Here is a 21,385-nt window from a genome sequence, read left to right on the forward strand (position 1 = left end):
AGGTATGGCACACCTGAAGCCATCTTGATTGGAATAAAGTGGTAACTCTTAAAACATTTAATTTAAAAAGGAACAAAATGAGGGGGTTCATTTTGCCATAGAAAGTATGATTAGCGAATATATGACGAAATCCCGCATACCATCAGTCCGCAAAAAAAATCCCGCATGTACTATTAGGCCGCAAATTAAAATAACGAAAACTTTTAGAACGAATATGCCTTTAGCATACACTAAACAACTAAACTACCCTAAACCCTAAAACACTACCCCCAGCATGACCCTACACTACACAAACAGTACAACACTACCCTAAACCCTAAAACACTACCCCCAGCATGACCCTACACTACACAAACACTACAACACTACCCTAAACCCTAAAACACTACCCCCAGCATGACCCTACACTACGCAAACACTACAACACTACCCACAACCCTAAAACACTACACCCCAGCATGACCCTACACTACGCAAACACTACAACACTACCCTAAACCCTAAAACACTACCCCCAGCATGACCCTACACTACGCAAACACTACAACACTACCCAAAACCCTAAAACACTACACCCCAGCATGACCCTACACTATGCAAACACTACAACACTACCCTAAACCCTAAAACACTACCCCCAGCATGACCCTACACTACGCAAACACTACAACACTACCCTAAACCCTAAAACACTACCCCCAGCATGACCCTACACTACGCAAACACTACAACACTACCCTAAACCCTAAAACACTACCCCCAGCATGACCCTACACTACGCAAACACTACAACACTACCCTAAACCCTAAAACACTACCCCCAGCATGACCCTACACTACGCAAACACTACAACACTACCCAAAACCCTAAAACACTACCCCCAGCATGACCCTACACTATGCAAACACTACAACACTACCCAAAACCCTAAAACACTACCCCCCAGCATGACCCTACACTACGCAAACACTACAACACTACCCAAAACCCTAAAACACTACCCCCAGCATGACCCTACACTACGCAAACACTACAACACTACCCAAAACCCTAAAACACTACCCTCAGCATGACCCTACACTACGCAAACACTACAACACTACCCAAAACCCTAAAACACTACACCCCAGCATGACCCTACACTACGCAAACACTACAACACTACCCAAAACCCTAAAACACTACACCCCAGCATGACCCTACACTACGCAAACACTACAACACTACCCAAAACCCTAAAACACTACCCCCAGCATGACCCTACACTACGCAAACACTACAACACTACCCAAAACCCTAAAACACTACCCCCAGCATGACCCTACACTACGCAAACACTACAACACTACCCTAAACCCTAAAATACTACACCCCAGCATGACCCTACACTACGCAAACACTACAACACTACCCAAAACCCTAAAACACTACCCCCAGCATGACCCTACACTACGCAAACACTACAACACTATCCTAAACCCTAAAACACTACGCCCAGCATGACCCTACACTACGCAAACACTACAACACTACCCTAAACCCTAAAACACTAGCCCCAGCATGACCCTACACTACGCAAACACTACAACACAACCCTAAACCCTAAAACACTACCCCCAGCATGACCCTACACTACGCAAACACTACAACACTACCCTAAACCCTAAAACACTACCCCCAGCATGACCCTACACTACGCAAACACTACAACACAACCCTAAACCCTAAAACACTACCCCCAGCATGACCCTACACTAAACAACCACCACAACTCTACACTACACTAACACAACACTACACTACACAACACTACACTACACTACACAATCACTAACCCACGAAAAAATTAATACAAACCCACTTACCTCTCTCGTCATCGTGGTTTTCACAACGCAAATGCATTTACCATACATGCCTTTAAAACGTAATTCTTTGTAAAGGCATGCGCGATAAATGCACATGCGTTTTGAAAAAATGCGGGATAATGGTATGCGAGGTCAATGACCTTGCGGGATAATGGTATGCGGACTGAAAGTCTGCGGGATAAAAAATGCGGGAAAATGGCTGCAAACCATGATTAGCAGCAGACTTCCCTGGTGAGCACTAGCTTTACTACTAACGTTCAGAATTTATGGCAAATGTGTGACACATCTGAATGCCTTCTTGATAGAACCAAAGTAAACAAGCATTGAAAATGCAATAGATCTTGCCCTCGTTTAAGTTAAAGCCATTCTGTTTGTAATGAGGTGGCTTTTTAGCTTTGCTTTTATTAGTGTTTTTAAGACTTTCATGTAAATAACATGCATATGTATGCATATATGTATATGTATGCATGCATTTATATTTATATAGATATGCAGATTATATATGTTTATATATGTATATTACCTACTGGCGATAGCCAGTGGGTATATATAGTTAGGATTTTTTCTCTATGGGATTTCTGAAAATTCTATGTCGAATAACTTTGGCGTTTGAGGACAGAATTGGCTTATATTTTCAGGAAAATTGAACATTTTGTTTCTGAGCAGCCCCTGAAAATTTGGGGGGGTTTCGTCAAGGGGGGGCCGAGAAAAAAGGGGGGTCCCAAAACGTGTTTTTCCCATGCAATTTTCCATAGGGCGGTTGGCCTCACTTTTAGCCTGAACGGCTGAATGGATTTACACCAAACTTGGCAAAATTGTAGGGACTGGTAGCCCGATGTGCCTTTGCTATGTCTCAAGATATAGGCTCCAGTGGTTTTTATGAAAATTAACTTTGAAAAATATATATTGGGCTACATTGGGCTATATATATGTTGGAGCCCAAATGTAGCCCAATGTAGCCCAATGTAGCCCAATGTAGCCCAAAGATGGCCACCAGAGACCAAAAAAAACCAAATGTAGCCCAAATATCAGCCAGATGTAGCCCAACTATAGCCCAATGACAGAATGTCCCAGAGTGTTCTAAAGAACAACTAGAGTGCTAACAGTCCTACTTATTACAAAGGTATGGCACACCTGAAGCCATCTTGATTGGAATAAAGTGGTAACTCTTAAAACATTTAATTTAAAAAGGAACAAAATGAGGGGGTTCATTTTGCCATAGAAATTATGATTAGCGAATATATGACGAAATCCCGCATACCATCAGTCCGCAAAAAAAATCCCGCATGTACTATTAGGCCGCAAATTAAAATAACGAAAACTTTTAGAACGAATATGCCTTTAGCATACACTAAACAACTAAACTACCCTAAACCCTAAAACACTACCCCCAGCATGACCCTACACTACACAAACAGTACAACACTACCCTAAACCCTAAAACACTACCCCCAGCATGACCCTACACTACACAAACACTACAACACTACCCTAAACCCTAAACACTACCCCCAGCATGACCCTACACTACGCAAACACTACAACACTACCCAAAACCCTAAAACACTACACCCCAGCATGACCGTACACTACGCAAACACTACAACACTACCCTAAACCCTAAAACACTACCCCCAGCATGACCCTACACTACGCAAACACTACAACACTACCCAAAACCCTAAAACACTACACCCCAGCATGACCCTACACTACGCAAACACTAAAACACTACCCTAAACCCTAAAACACTACCCCCAGCATGACCCTACACTACGCAAACACTACAACACTACCCTAAACCCTAAAACACTACCCCCAGCATGACCCTACACTACGCAAACACTACAACACTACCCTAAACCCTAAAACACTACCCCCAGCATGACCCTACACTACGCAAACACTACAACACTACCCTAAACCCTAAAACACTACCCCCAGCATGACCCTACACTACGCAAACACTACAACACTACCCAAAACCCTAAAACACTACCCCCAGCATGACCCTACACTACGCAAACACTACAACACTACCCTAAACCCTAAAATACTACACCCCAGCATGACCCTACACTACGCAAACACTACAACACTACCCAAAACCCTAAAACACTACCCCCAGCATGACCCTACACTACGCAAACACTACAACACTATCCTAAACCCTAAAACACTACGCCCAGCATGACCCTACACTACGCAAACACTACAACACTACCCTAAACCCTAAAACACTAGCCCCAGCATGACCCTACACTACGCAAACACTACAACACAACCCTAAACCCTAAAACACTACCCCCAGCATGACCCTACACTACGCAAACACTACAACACTACCCTAAACCCTAAAACACTACCCCCAGCATGACCCTACACTACGCAAACACTACAACACAACCCTAAACCCTAAAACACTACCCCCAGCATGACCCTACACTAAACAACCACCACAACTCTACACTACACTAACACAACACTACACTACACGACACTACACTACACTACACAATCACTAACCCACGAAAAAATTAATACAAACCCACTTACCTCTCTCGTCATCGTGGTTTTCACAACGCAAATGCATTTACCATACATGCCTTTAAAACGTAATTCTTTGTAAAGGCATGCGCGATAAATGCACATGCATTTTGAAAAAATGCGGGATAATGGTATGCGAGGTCAATGACCTTGCGGGATAATGGTATGCGGACTGAAAGTCTGCGGGATAAAAAATGCGGGAAAATGGCTGCAAACCATGATTAGCAGCAGACTTCCCTGGTGAGCACTAGCTTTACTACAGTGATCTAATGAGCAACTAGAGTGCTAACGTTCAGAATTTATGGCAAATGTGTGACACATCTGAATGCCTTCTTGATAGAACCAAAGTAAACAAGCATTGAAAATGCAATAGATCTCGCCCTCGTTTAAGTTAATGCCATTCTGTTTGTAATGAGGTGGCTTTTTAGCTTTGCTTTTATTAGTGTTTTTAAGACTTTCATGTAAATAACATGCATATGTATGCATATATGTATATGTATGCATGCATTTATATTTATATAGATATGCAGATTATATATGTTTATATATGTATATTACCTACTGGCGATAGCCAGTGGGTATATATAGTTAGGATTTTTTCTCTATGGGATTTCTGAAAATTCTATGTCTAATAACTTTGGCGTTTGTGGACGGAATTGGCTGAAATTTTCAGGAAAATGGCACATTTTGTTTCTGAGCAGCCCCTGGGGGCCGAGAAAAAAGGGGGGTCCCAAAACGCGTTTTTCCCATTCATTTTTCCATAGGGCGGTTGGACTCACTTTTAGCTCGAACGGCTGAATAGATTTACATGAAACTTGGCAAAATTGTAGATATGGTTTGCCTGACGTGCCTTTGCTATGTCTCAATATATGTGCTCCAGTGGATTTTGAGAAATTGACGTTTAAAAAAATATATATATCTGTGACAGCGCTCCGGTTAGCGCCCCGGTTCGCGTACCTGACGCGTAACGGAACTTCGCGAAGCGAAGCTGATTGGCTCTCCGGTGTCTGTCAACATTCTAAACAGTCCGGAGCGGCCTCCATCTTGTCTCTCGGTACGATCGGGAGACAAGATGTGGTGAAAAACGAAGGGGGAAATGAAGGAAAGGGGGCAAGGTAGACCACTCCTGACCCCCTAGGATTGCTGAGGGGGATATTAAAGTGCCCTGCGATTTTACGCCGTAGAGGCGCGTCCCGGTACGCGAACCGGGCAGCTAACCGGCAGCGTAACGGGAGTCCGCCATCTTGTGTTTTTGGAGCGTCCGGTTCGCGTACCGGGTAGCGTCCCGGTAAGCGTAACAAGGGGAAAACCAAGAGAAACAGTAAAAAAAAAATTAAGGGAATAGATTTCCAGCAAACTTGGCAAAATTGTAGGGACTGTTTGTTTGATGTGCCTTTGCAAGGCCTCAAGATATGTGCACGTGTGGATTTTGTCTAATTAATGTTAAAAAAAATATATATATCTGTAAGCGTGCTCCGGCACGCTTACGTTACGGGTTTTGTTTGCGCTGCAGAGCCGATACGTCACGGTTATGCGACGCGTCATGAGGCGTCTCACGTGGCTACGTGATACGTCACGTAATAAAGAATATATTTTACAGCTATAGATATTAGCTTTTAAAAAACCAATGAAATTCACTGAAAAAACCATTGGTTATAGACCATATATAGTTAGGAATTTGCATTTACAAAACCTTGAAAATTCACTGAAAAAACCATAGGTTAGAGACTATATATAGTTAGCTGGACATTTTATTGACATAAAACCAATGAAATTCCATATATAGTTAGTTGCACTAACTATATATCGCGCACCTGCAATCCACTGCTGATGATGTCACATATTACATCATTCATGACATGGTCAGTGACATCAATGATGACATCACTGATGACATCTCAAATGACATCACTGATGACATCACTGATGACATCTCAAATGACATCACTGATGACATCATGACACACCAATACCAGTTACTACATACGCACTCACTGATTCCTACGTCTACACACACATTCACTCATTCACCCATACAATCACTCATACATACAGTCACTCATTATTACAACACTATCATATGCACTCATACACCTATGCAGACACTCACACACTGCCACTCATCCATGGAGTTACTCACACACCTAGTCAGTCCTGTAAAGAATCAATCACACTTCCATTTCCTCATCTATACAGTTAAACACAGAACACCATACTTCAGTGACATCACTGATGACATCACTGATGACATCTCAAATGACATCACTGATGACATCTCAAATGACATCACTGATGACATCATGACACACCAATACCAGTTACTACATACGCACTCACTGATTCCTACGTCTACACACACATTCACTCATTCACCCATACAATCACTCATACATACAGTCACTCATTATTACAACACTATCATATGCACTCATACACCTAGTCAGTCCTGTGAAGAATCAATCACACTTCGATTTCCTCATCTATACAGTTAAACACAGAACACCATACTTTTCACACATATACTAACACATACTTACTCTCTTATACAATCACTGATACAAGTACACATTGATATGCACAGAGTCACACACCTCCCAGCCAGCCACACACACACTCAGTCTTCCATACATCCACTCATTCTTCAATATGTAAAACATATTTAAACTTTACAAAAACACACAGACACTAGATGATGTCATCAGTGATGTCATTTGAGATGTCATCAGTGATGTCATTTGAGATGTCATCAGTGATGTCATCAGTGATGTCACTGACCATGTCATGAATGATGTAATATGTGACATCATCAGCAGTGGATTGCGGGTGCGTGATATATAGTTAGTGCAACTAACTATATATGGAATTTCATTGGTTTTATGTCAATAAAATGTCCAGCTAACTATATATAGTCTCTAACCTATGGTTTTTTCAGTGAATTTTCAAGGTTTTGTAAATGCAAATTCCTAACTATATATGGTCTATAACCTATGGTTTTTTCAGTGAATATATATATATATATATATATATATATATATATATATATATATATATATATATATATATATATAAAATATAATATTAAAATGTATACTCTTACATAAAAAAATTATATTCTTCTTTATTTTTTTATGGTTTTTGTGCCAGCGATATGTCTTTCCTGATATTTTTGTACTCAACAATATAAGTATAGGGACACGATATTTTAGTAATCCATATTTTGACGAGATATTTGTGTAAAACGATATTGTTTACCTCGATTTTGAGTCAATGATCCTTCAGAGTGGAAGACAGTTATAAGCGGTGAAGGACACCCTAGTTACTTCCTTTCTTTATCTTCAAATAACCATTACCTAATTATTTGCCGTCTATTTAACATATTTTTCATGTTATATTGCTTAGTCGAGAAAACAGCAGCCCGGGTGCTGCTGATCACCAGGGGCCGCATAAAAAGGTCAGGAGGGTGCACATCTGTGTATGTGTGTGTATAGGTATTTTTTTTTATTTGGTTTTAGAAAAAATGAGGCTGCCAAGAACTCTAAAGCTTTCTCTAAACCAGACCCAAAAATGATAGAGATAATGATACCTCCTACATCCTTCGTGATTTACCTAATTTTCAACATTAAAAATATATGTTTGCAGAGTGTTCGGGGGACCCTCGCTTGTGCAGAGATGATTTGTTGAATAATGGAGTCATGAGAAGAACATCTATTTGCACCAGAGATTCCAACAAAATAGCCTAAGTGTGCACCAAATGTCAGGATAGTTGCCTGTCTAAACACATCCCTCCCTTAAGGTGAACAACTTGCAAATGAGAAGAGAACACACAAACAGCTTAAAACCCGTGTACTATGTGTGTAGGCCAGGAAAGGTTTTATTTGCGATGTCCAATTAACTCATCTCAGACCGTGTTATATTCTGAAATGAATGTTAAAAATCCCACCTCTCTGTCGCTTGTCGGGTCCGATTCAACAGAGGAATCCATTGTCTTTGTTGTATCTTTCTGCTCCTTCTTTCCAGCGTCATCATTCTCGTCCACATAAAGTTCAAATATCTGGAATAGAGAGTTAATTAATAATATCTGTTCTGCACACTCCAGGCAGTTAGGACACTATATATACAATGCTACATGTTTGTTTCATTTCAGGTTTATGCTGCATGCTAAAGATAAGCCTGTGGAGACTCCTTCTCGAGGCCTTCTTTGAAAAGTGAATCCAGAGATTATCTCATAGCAAGGTGTGACAGCCGTTTACAGTGCAAAATAAGTAGCCACTTTCATTCTGCTTTTGAGAATATGAGGAAACAATTGTCTTTAGGAACTATATGATATTTGTTTTGAAGATCCTTTTAACTCGAAACATATGGCTTACAGAAAAGCATCCCAACTAAATCTGAACAAAATATGGAGATCCTAATTACATGGGGGAAATCATTTGAAAGCTTGTTCAAGAACACTGGATCATAAAAAGAAACTATGGCGTATGACTGCACCTGGAGAGAAAAATAATAAATGTGGAAAAATAAGAATAAGGTAGAAAACAAAAGAGTGCAACTACGGCAGCGCACGAGCTACAATCACCGGGAAAAAGGAAGAGGGTACCAGCGAGTAAAAAACCTGACGAAAAAGAATGCATACAGGGAGGAAGGGAGAAAGAAGGAGAGGGAAGCAAAACTCTAAGAGGAACGAAAAAGAAGCCAAGTAAGAGAATGGAAAATGAAACCAATAATGAATTAGAAATTATGGATGGATGAAAGGGAAAGAGAAGGAGGAAGAGAAAATTAAAGAGGAAGAGAAGACCGCAAAAGAAAATGGGAAAACCAGAGTTAGAGATGTGGAAATGAGGGAATAAGAAAGATGGTGGTACCTTGGAAAATCGCTAATAAAAAATCTCCTACATACCGTTTACAAAAATATCATCTGATTGACAGCAGATTTTCTATTATTAACAATGGGGCAATATTTCTGTCAACAATAATTAGGACACGATATTTTTCTCAGATGGTATTTTGGTTAAGCTCAACTTATTATATATAAAGTGCGTGGAGGTGTGCTATCACATACAACAATAGGCCACGGCAAAGAAAAAAGGAGGAACATTTAAGTATCAAGAAATGAAGCCTCTGAATCTGGGCTTAATTACGAGTTTGACAGTATGAGGACCGCCAAAATCACGGTGGGGCAGCAGTGGCGATCCGGCCCCTGCTGCACCAGCAGTCCGACCGCTGGATTACATCTTGAGTGGTCAGACCACCATGGCACCGCCGCCACTGTTCTATTGGTGGCACAACAGTCTGAGGGCCTAAATATGTCTAGTGGAGCCCTGCAGCACTGCCAAGCATATTACATCTCTCCTCACCACCAGCAGTCTCATGGTGGTTCTTATTCCATTAAACTTCAGGTGGTGAGAAAAAAAGGGGGCCCTGCAGAGTCCATGCCGTGCAGGAACTGTCGTGGCTCCCAGTGCAGGGCCCATTTTCAGAGGCACTGCCGTGGGACCCCCAAAAAACACCTGCCAAACATGAGAAAACTCGTACTCTGGCAGGCAGTGCCAAGAGCGGGACGGGCGGCATAGCGAACCTGCTACCACACAGTCTATGGGGCAGATTTATGATGACTGGCGCATCCCCAGGGATGCGCCACTCATCCTGCGCCGCTGCTCCGCCACCCATGGTGCGCCGCATTTACAATGCGGCGCACCATGGGGCAAAACGGCACAGATGCGTGACGCATCTGTGCCGAAAAGGTGGCGCATTGCTGGAGCTGCGTCGCAAGCGCGACGCAGCTCCAGCAAGGCTCGGGGGTGCCCCATCTCCACAATGCTGCGTCAAGACCTACGCCTGCTTCAAGCAGGCGCAGGCTTTTGACGCAGCATTGTCCTGAAAGTGACTGAGTGAAATCTTATAGATTTCACTCAGCCACTTTTGCGAGGAGCACCTGCCCCGGAACGCCCACCCTGCGCCGGAACGCCTCCTGATGGCGCAGGGCTTTACAACGTGACGCATCTCCTAGATGCGTCACGTTGTAAATAGGGCGCATTGCTTGCGCCGCCGTTGCGTCAAATAAAGTGACGCACCGGCGGCGCATGGCCTTCATAAATCTGCCCCAAAGTTCTAATCGGGCCCTCTGTGAAAAGAGTGTACACTACTTGCATATCTGCAGGGGCTCATTTGGATAGATGTAAGAGTTCAGTTTATTTTCTAACGAAGTGCCATCAAGCATTAAATCAAGGCCAGGAAATCTCTGCAATAGTTTGGTTGGCCCTCTGCATGAGCTCAGATGATTCCTTGCAGTTCAGTTTGGGGCTCTTAGAAGCTCAGTTAGCTCCTGCATGAACCTGCGTGTGCTTCTGCAGGACTCTAGATTGGACCTGTTTAAAGGATTTGAAACTGGGGCCTTAAAAGAGCTCAAATGGATTCCTGGAGAAGCTCAGAGGGGCACCAGCATCAATTCCCTTACGTTGTCAAAACATTTTTTACGATGATACAGTTGGCTGCATTTAAGAAAAAATGATTGCTTTATTTAACGCCTTAACCGCGGCTATTTTTTCGCCGCGGTGCGGTCGTTCTAAAGGGTGGGCGGGGTTGCGTCGGCCGGTGGCCGACGGCAGCACTAGGGAGGTAGTGCTCCCGTCGGCCAATGGCTGGTGGCAGCACGGAACGGGATAAAAGCGATCACAGACAGGGTCACCATCCCTGTGATGCAATCAATCATAGTGGGTTACAATTTGCGAACTGTCTCCTTAAAATTCATGATGTAGATCTATTTACAACCCCCTATGAATCACTAATTATGAAATAAGGCTCAGTTATAACTTTAGTACATAAGTAATAGAGCTTAAAAAATAGGTATTTGCAAAATAATGCTCTTACTAATGTTACTACAACTGGCCCTAAGTGATTTACGGGGAATCACAGGGCGGTGAGACAATGCCGGGACTCAAACCCGGTTCCCCAGAATCAAAGCCAAAATCTCATGCTGTTAGGCCACATCTCTTCCATTTCGCCCTTTCCTTTCCTCGCAGGGAGGCTAGCTAAGGCCCAAGCATTGATTTTTCCTGTGAGCGAGCCCTTAATAGCATTTTTTACTGAATCGCTATTAAGGACTCGCTAAATTGAATGTAGGTAGGAATCGCTAAAATATTAGCGATTTATCAAAATTCCTTAATAACAAATCGCAAATTGAGATTCGTTAATAAGGAATACCTACCCATTCATTCCTATGGGCTAAGAGGCCCATAGGAATGAATGGGAAGATATTCACTACTTGGGGGGGCAGAGCTAGCCGTGCTTGGAAATGGCTGCGCTGTAGGCGAGCTCTCCGGATCAAGCAACGATCCTGCAAGTAATCCTGGGTTATAACGTGCCACAGCACGCAGAATAGGCTCACCTGCTAAACGGTTAGACTCCGCTGCCGGCTGGTGCCATCCTTGGGAGAAACGACCGACATTGAAGCAGGGACACCGACGCGGCCCGGGAGTGAGGCGGTGCCGTCCCTGCCCGTGCCTGAACACATACGAGCTACGCAAGCCCGCGGCTGTGAAGGGGCGCTGTAGGGCGCGGCGGCCAGGGGCGACTGCGGTGATCTGCGATCACTCTGCACCAGTGGCCCTCCGGAGGATCGTGCAGTACTCCTGCAACACGCTCCTGAAACGAAGGGCTGCGCAGGAGGCATCGAAATCGAGGTGAGGAAGCACTGCAGAACCAACCGAACTTAGCCCCACCATTTCTCCCGCCGTTTCTCCCCAACAAAGCGATACAAAAGGGGATGATGGTCGGAGCGTTTGAGCAAATCAAACACTCACCCCCAGTCAACTGATCTGGGTTTAATCCATCACCATTCTTTAGCCCACTCAGCCACCCCATTTCAGACATGGCTATATGCAAATCAGTCTGACCCTTTGCCTCATGGGAAAAGTCCAGCCCGAACTGCCAAGCCATGTCTTCCATGGACCGGAAACAAGCATCCTGGGACCGGTTTCGGATTCATAATCCTCATCAGCCAGGCTATCTTGAATCCAGTGGCCAAGTGAGCAAGGGACTCACGTCTGAGCATACCCGCCACACTTAGGGCGAACAAAGCGATAAAAAGCCGCACAGCCAAAAATAACCGCCGCACGCATGCGGTTAAATTCACCTACATTGCTCTCAGCCAAATACCGATCACAAACGCAGCAATCGGTATTTGGCCACCTACATCAGGCCCTGAGTCTGCTAGACAGTGTTGGCATTAAAATGGTGGTTTCACAATAATGTCAAAACAAACAGCTACTCTAACAGGCCATACAAATGAGGCGTTGCAGCGCAGCACATCACTGTACTTATCTGTCTCATACTTGCAATTTCACTTAGTTTGGTAGGGTTGGACATGTGCACTATAGCAGGGACACACATGCAGTGCAATTTTCTCCTAAGCACAGCCAAAGACTGCCAGGTGCTAACATCTCACAGTCTACCTACCAAAAGACCCTTTTGTACCTCTCGCCCTTTGCAATTGTTGGCTGGGCATTTAATTAGACTGACACTATATATGAACAGCACCTGGTACTTCTCCCACCAAAGCTTTCTATTGCAGCAGCATGATGTTCCCCAGATCGCTCTGTCCTTGTGTGTTCTACCTCTTGATTACTCCTTACCATCTCTGCAAGTGGCAGTTGGTGGTTGTAAAACCTTGAGCCAAAGGTAGAAGGGTGCCTGCTCCAAATCCAATACAGGTACAAAAGGGGGTGGTAATGGACGGAGCATCTGAACCAATCAAACACTCACACCCAGTCAAAAGCTCTGGGTTTAATCCATCACCGTTCTTTAGCCCACTCTGCCTCCCCTGTTCAGACATGGCTATATGCAAATCAGTCTGACCCTGTGCCTCATGGGAACAGTCCAGCCCGAACTGCCAAGCCAAATCCATTACCACCCCCTTTTGTACCGCTTTTGGCCGCCATAAGTGTGGCAGGGTATGCTCAGACGTGAGTCCCTTGCTCACTTGGCCACTGGATTCAAGATAGCCTGGCTGATGAGGATTATGAATCCGAAACCGGTCCCAGGATGCTTGTTTCCGGTCCATGGAAGACATGGCTTGGCAGTTCGGGCTGGACTTTTCCCATGAGGCAAAATGTCAGACTGATTTGCATATAGCCATGTCTGAAATGGGGTGGCTGAATGGGCTAAAGAATGGTGATGGATTAAACCCAGATCAGTTGACTGGGGGTGAGTGTTTGATTTGCTCAAACGCTCCGTCCATCATCCCCTTTTGTATCGCTTTGTTCGCCCTAAGTGTGGCAGGGTATGCTCAGACGTGAGTCCCTTGCTCACTTGGCCACTGGATTCAAGATAGCCTGGCTGATGAGGATTATGAATCCGAAACCGGTCCTAGGATGCTTGTTTCCGGTCCATGGAAGACATGGCTTGGCAGTTCGGGCTGGACTTTTCCCATGAGGCAAAGGGTCAGACTGATTTGCATATAGCCATGTTTGAAATGGGGTGGCTGAGTGGGCTAAAGAATGGTGATGGGTTAAACCCAGATCAGTTGACTGGGGGTGAGTGTTTGATTTGCTCAAACGCTCCGTCCATCATCCCCTTTTGTATCGCTTCGTTCGCCTTAAGTGTGGCAGGGTATGCTCAGACGTGAGTCCCTTGCTCACTTGGCCACTGGATTCAAGATAGCCTGGCTGATGAGGATTATGAATCCGAAACCGGTCCCAGGATGCTTGTTTCCGGTCCATGGAAGACATGGCTTGGCAGTTCCGGCTGGACTTTTCCCATGAGGCAAAGGGTCAGACTGATTTGCATATAGCCATGTCTGAAATGGGGTGGCTGAGTGGGCTAAAGAATGGTGATGGATTAAACCCAGATCAGTTGACTGGGGGTGAGTGTTTGATTTGCTCAAACGCTCCGTCCATCATCCCCTTTTGTATCGCTTTGTTCGCCCTAAGTGTGGCAGGGTATGCTCAGACGTGAGTCCCTTGCTCACTTGGCCACTGGATTCAAGATAGCCTGGCTGATGAGGATTATGAATACAAAACCGGTCCCAGGATGCTTGTTTCCGGTCCATGGAAGACATGGCTTGGCAGTTCGGGCTGGACTTTTCCCATGAGGCAAAGGGTCAGACTGATTTGCATATAGCCATGTCTGATATGGGGTGGCTGAGTGGGCTAAAGAATGGTGATGGATTAAACCCAGATCAGTTGACTGGGGGTGAGGGTTTGATTTGCTCAAACGCTCCGTCCATCATCCCCTTTTGTATTGTTTCTCCCCAACAAAGCGGACGGCGCCCGGGCTCTGCTTACACCACATATTGGGACACCCTTACCTGCCCACTCCTCCAAGGGACCGCGTTGGGGGACTACGCACAAGAGACTTGTCTACTGCCTGACCTGCCTGCCATACCCTCATTGCCAGGCGCCGGCTGTCTGCTGCGTCTGCTGCCCGATAGAGCGCCATCTTGTGCGGACCCTGCTGGTTGCAGCTGACTGAAGCGCTTTTCCAGACCTGCCCTTCGTCCCTGTCGCTAGCAGCCTGAGCAGGGTCGGCGCTCTGACACCAGCTAACACCGGAGTAGGTCACTGACCGGTTCACGTGGACTCGCACCAGCTCGGAGGGCTACCCCCCCTCCTCCCACCGGGCCATGGTCTTGCCCGCGGGGCGCGCACGGCTGGGACGGACGGTGGTGACTCAAGCCGACACCATGGGTAAACCAGAGAAAACACAAACGAAAATACAGTTTGATAGCCAGCGGAAGCTGCACACATCATCCGCCGACCGCCAGACGCCACCCCGGGACTCTATGCCCTCTTCTACGGCTCAGACAGCGGTGGATGTACAGGCGATGTTTACCGCCATTCAGTCCACCCTGACCAACATAGACGGCAAGATTGACACACTCACTTATCGGGTGGACCGCATGTCGGAGCACTTGGATAAACAGGCAGAACGTGTGGACATGGCAGAATGCCGCATATCAGAGAATGAGGATGCAACACACCAGCTTGAACTGAAACACAAAAAGGCGGACGTGCTCTTGCAAGGCCTTGCGGCTAAGACGGAGGATTTAGAAGCACGTTCGCGGCGCTGCAATCTACGAATCCTGGGTATTGCGGAGACGACTCATATAAACAATATGGAGGCGTATGTTGAGACTCTCCTAACCACCATTCTGGGCAAAGACATCTTTTCTGCGGTATTCATTGTGGAGCGGGCGCATCGCACTTTGGCGCCCAAACCAGCGGTTGGAGCTAAGCCGCGCCCTATCATAGCTAAACTGCTGAACTATAGAGATAGGGACGCCGCGCTGTGGAAAGCTCGCGAGCTCGGATCTCTCACACATGAGGGCATGAATATCTCAATATACCCGGACTTTACGTCTCAGGTACAGGAACCCAGGAAACAATATATGGACATCAAACGGAAGCTGAGAGAACATGATGTTCCATATGCAATGCTGTATCCGGCGCGTTTCAAGGTGACTCTGGATGGGAAAAGTATGATCTGTAACACGCCGAGAGAAGTCATTAAATATTTGCAGGCCAATCATCCACATGTACTGAGACGCAAATCACCACGGGGTCAACAACACGAACAAGATCCCCCTTCAGATGCAGAATAACTGTTGCCTATTCGCTGGCAGTCAATAGCTCGATGCCACTGCCATATACAAGTGGACAGGACTGCACACATACGCATACTGGTACACTGTTAACGGATTATCTAAGCGTAATACATTTGCTGCAGCGCTTACGGTATCCTACCTGCACTGTCAATTTTGTCTGGTTGTGGGTGGGGATATTTATCAGGACTAGACTACTCGCTGTGTGCGCCGAGACCTAACTATTACTGACTCGCACTGATGCAAGTGGCTTGATCACCCGGCATAATAATGCTGGGCCTTTGGCGGGCTGCGACCGCCCCCCCTGTGTGATCCACATTTTCTGCCCTGTTTGGGGTTCCAAGTTTGAGAGCACCCAGAAGATGTGGATGCTTACTTGTGTTTTTTTTTGTTTTGGGCAGTCTGCTTTGGGTACAGGCTTTGTCATGATTGGGATGACGGAGTGGGTGGGGGGTGGGGGAGAGGGTTGTTTTATAGTTCATGCTGCCACAAGTTGTTTCTGCCAAACCAGCGTTCTAGGTTATGGGTACTCCTATCTTGGTCTCAGTGATACACTATACTTACGTGTTAGGCGAAAATGCTCAGATGGCTATGGGTAGACGCTTAAAGTTGTTGACGTGGAATGTCAGGGGCTTCAACAGTCCTAAGTAAATTAGGCAGGTATTTGCTTATTTGGATCGCCATGCTATTGATCTGGCGCTCCTGCAAGAAACCCACCTTCTCCCTGGGAAGGCTAAGACACTGGGATACCGATGGGCTGAACACTCTGTCTCTGCCACATACTCCTCCTATGCTCGAGGGGTGGTGGTCATGGTGCGACGGGGGGTCCAGTTTCACTTGGAAAGCACAGAAGTGGATCAAAATGGTAGGTTTGTCATCGTTACTGGTACACTGCGCGCCACAAGAGTGGGAATTGTTAATATATATGGCCCAAATACGGATGACCCTGATTTTTATTTGTCTCTGTTCACCACACTGCGCAACCGTCCCCCGGTAGAATGGATCTGGGGTGGAGATCTAAATGTTGCACTGGATCCTGCTCTAGATCGTTCACATGACACATTCGAACACCATAAACGCACAGCGGACGCTCTCCTTCATGTCATTGACGAATTTAATTTACGAGATGTCTGGAGAGACCGTCACCCTACCCAACGGGAAAGCACACACTCCTCTACAGCGCACGCCAGTTGGTCACGGCTGGATTATTGGCTGCTGTCAGAACGGGCCTCTACGTGGGCCACTGATGTCACACATCTCCCCAAAACGCTATCAGATCATAAACCGGTGGTCCTGACCCTGGATGTCCCAACATACACCCCCCCGTTCACATGGCGCTTCAATGCCTCAGCGCTTGTTGACCCTCTGTATAAGGAAACACTACACAAGGCAATAGAGGAATTCTTTGCTATCAACAGCAAGTCTGTAGATTGTGCTGGTACGCTTTGGGAGGCTTTTAAGGTGACGCTTCGTGGGGTATGTATTTCTACTACTGTGGGAATCCTGAAAGATATCAGAACACAACTACAGAACTGCGAGAACGATATTCGACGACTGGAGTCGGAGTTCGACTCCACGCAAGATACAGGGAAACTAGCTGACATACGGGAGGCAACCACACGATACAGTGAATTGGCGGATGACGAAATAAAATACATGTCCAAGAGGCATAGAGCACGCAGATTGGGAGAAGGAGGGCGCCCTGGCCAGGTACTGGCACAAAAGGTATGCACGCAACATAAGCAACAATTAATCACACAACTAAAAGATGACCAGGGAGACTTGCACTTTGACACCCCTAGCATATTACACGCGTTTGTCACCACATACTGCGAATTCTACACTACACAGCACATGGCCACCGAGTCGGAAATATTAGACTACATTGCAGATGTGGCACTGGTGTGGCCGTCAGACTCACACCAAGCATTCTTGGCATCACCCATAACGGAGGAGGAAACTCTTACAGCTATTAAATCCCTACCAAATGGGAAAGCCCCAGGCCCTGATAGGTTTACAGCAGAATTTTATAAGGCATATGCGGAGGACATTATTCCACATCTCCTCGATATGTATGATGAAGCCCACACTAACGGTATTCTCCCGCAATCGTTGAGAGAGGCCATTATAGTAGCGTTCCTCAAGCCTGATAAAGACGCCACAAGGGCAGACTCCTATCGACCCCTATCACTAATTAACACGGATGTCAAAATACTAGCGAAAATAATCACTGCAAGATTGCAACCACTCATGCCCGTGATCGTGCTTCCTGATCAGTGGGGCTTCATCCCCGACAGGTCTACCACACACAACCTCCGCACGATCTTTGCGTTAATGTACCAATTGAGGCCAGACCTGCGTGCCTTGGCGGTGCTGCTGGATGCAGCAAAGGCCTTCGACTCGGTGGAGTGGACATACATGTTCGTGATACTGAGACAGATAGGCCTACCCCTACGTCTGCTAACCTGGATCAAGTTGCTGTACACACACCCCACGGCCCCAGTGAAGGTCAACGGTTATATCTCAGAGTCCCTACCCGTACAACGGGGCACCAGGCAGGGGTGTCCACTCTCCCCGTTACTCTTCTCGATCGTACTAGAGCCACTGGCCTGTAAAATTCGCCAGACATATGCTCACACTGCGCTCGGCTTCCGCCTCTGACCTATCAGCATCTCGCTATATGCGGATGATATGGTCCTCTACCTTCGAGACCCAGATACTAACCTATCTCCTGTGCTCCGTGAGTATGTGAAATTCGGCAGGCAGTCTGGCCTCACTATTAACTGGTCCAAATCCGCCGTGATACCGTTGACCACATGCACAAGTCCTCCGCAGCTGGATTTCCCTCTAGTGTGGCAGGATGACCCAATTAAATACCTGGGTGTCTGGGTGCACAGAGATGTGGAACTAGTTATCCGGCATAATTATGGCACAGTGGTTGACCACATTGAAACGCAGATAAAGAGGTGGACGACACGCCCACTCTCTCTGGCTGGCAGAATTTATTTATTGAAAATGGTGGTGCTCCCAAAGTTACTGTACCTCTTTGTTAACATACCGCTCACTCCTCCCCCCTCAGTCTTTGCTAGACTCCGCACAGCATTTATACAGCTTATCTGGACAGGGAAGCAAGCGAGAATCAGTCTCCGCACTCTCACCCTTCCATATAGTGCAAGCGGCTTCACGGTTCCTGATGCTTACATCTACTACCTATGCGCACAGGCGCAATTTGCATACTACTGGCACCACCCGGTACGGTATTTGCCACATCTAGCGGTCGAGGAGGGTGACGCACACCCGATACCACTCACCAGCATTTTATCCCACAATAGACCTCACCTCGCGGCACGGGAGATAAACACCCTCCGCACCACGACTCATGCTTGGGAACGACTTAGCACATTGGCTCATAAATCCCCTATCTATGCCCCAAACCTCCCATTGGCGTGGCATTCCGGCCTCTCCGTCATGAGGGAACGGAATAACATGTCTATACTAGAGCAGGCGGGCTTCTCGACCCTGGGAGACCTCTATCCCAACGGTTCGTTCATTGCACAGGAGGATCTGGCATATATTAGTAATCAAACCCCACTCTTCCGTTTCCTATACTATAGACTGCGAGCCGCGGCTCGAGAGTTCTACCCCTCCTTCCCAGATGAACCCCCGACTCTTCACTTTCTGCAATTGCTAATCACTACACCCACTCGCGCTCACATTCTATCCAAACTGTACAGACAGGCACAGGATGAAATTGGTGCTAACACCGACTCGATGAGAGCTAAATGGTCTACAATGCTGGAAGCCCCCCTCACGGAGGAGGACTAGAAGACTGCCTGCACACTGACATCACTCCTCAACCCAAATGGGAACCTGCACATCATTCGTTATAAATATCTCCACCAGGTATATCACACCCCCCTAAAGATGTATAAACTTAAACTGCGTGATGATGCAAAATGTAGACGGTGTAATATGGATGATGCAGACTTTGCGCACCTAGCCTGGGGCTGTGCGACGGTACAGCGGTACTGGACAAAGGTCACTGCCCATTTGATGAAACTGCTGCTGTGTGAAGTCCCGTGTAATCCCAGGGTGTGTCTGTTGGGCCTAGATGTTCCACTTAGGGCGCAAGGCAAGAAGCTTATGGCTCTATTACTGCTAATGGCGAAACGTAGACTCTCTATACACTGGGGCGGCAGGCGCACCCCACAGATTAAAGACTGGTTGATGCATGCTGTCTATGAACAATAGTTACTTACCTGTAAACAGGTGGTTCTCCAGTATTGGTGTCTTTCATAGATTCACATGCCTGAATCATTCCCCGTCGTCGGAGTGGGAGTCCCACGGTATATATAAAAGCAATAAATGCCATAAAACTTATAGCAAATATCAGAGATACCAAACCAGGAAGTAAAGTAGCACCAGCTACAGTAGAAAAAACTTCCACATTAGTGACTATCCTAGTCGTTATGTATTAGTCCAAACTGCGGCCAATCAGGCGACAGCACCCACCAGAATGTCCTCCCCAGAGGCTCAGGCTCTCAGATTTTCTCGCACGGGAGTGAAACCCATAAATGCCTGAGTGAGTCTCTGGGGGGAGGCGGGCGGGTTGCATGTGAATCTATGAAAGACACCAATACTGGAGAACCACCTGTTTACAGGTAAGTAACTATTGTTCTTCTCCAGTATTAGGGGTGTCTTTCATAGATTCACATGCCTGAATCAGAATAGTAAGCAGTACTCCTAACATAAGGCTCGTAGACGTCAGAGTATCAAATGCAGATATATATACATATATATATATAACAGAATACCAGTTATACCCTAAGCATCGAATCTGAAAGAACGTCTAAAGAGCATATAGGAGGAGGAGGAAACAGAGGCTCACCTTATTTGAAAAGATAACGCAGCACTGCTCTTCCAACCGAAGCATCTGCGTCGTCTGTTGAATCTAGACAATAGTATCTAGTAAAGGTGTGCCTGCTAGACCACGTAGCAGCTCTGCAGATCTGTCGAAGAGGCACACCAGCAAAAAGGGCAGTGGAAGAGCTAACCGCCCTTGTAGAATGAGCTCTAGGCAAGGCCTGTAAGGGTCTACCAGCCTGCTGATGACAAAGTCCAATTGTAGAGGAGACCCATCTAGCATTGGTCTGTTTTGAAACTGCACAGCCCTGGCGTTGCCGCCCATAAGCCACGAACAGCTGGTCTGTCTTGTGGATGGTAGAGGTTCTTGATAGGTAAAACTTGAGGCATCTCTTAATATCCAACGAATGCAGTGCTCGTTCAGCCGGAGACTGTGGGGTTGGAAAGAATGTCTTGAGAACAACCGGCTCATTCAGATGAAAATCCAAAGGCACTTTTGGCATGTACATTGGA

The 21,385-nt window shown here is 46.1% G+C and overlaps 1 protein-coding gene across 8 annotated transcripts in view; it reads right to left on the reverse strand.

Moving 5' to 3' along the window:
• The window catches only part of LOC144768773 (uncharacterized), a 9,320,023-nt gene that overhangs the window by 1,691,912 nt on the left and 7,606,726 nt on the right, over positions 1–21,385 (reverse strand). For all 8 annotated transcript variants that reach the window (XM_078652700.1, XM_078652694.1, XM_078652695.1 and 5 more), the window contains one exon: positions 8,354–8,464. In XM_078652700.1, the coding sequence (XP_078508826.1) occupies positions 8,354–8,464 (111 nt within the window). The remainder of the gene's footprint in view (positions 1–8,353; positions 8,465–21,385) is intronic.

Source organism: Lissotriton helveticus, chromosome 7 (assembly GCF_964261635.1).
Source record: "Lissotriton helveticus chromosome 7, aLisHel1.1, whole genome shotgun sequence".
Lineage (NCBI taxonomy): Eukaryota > Metazoa > Chordata > Amphibia > Caudata > Salamandridae > Lissotriton > Lissotriton helveticus.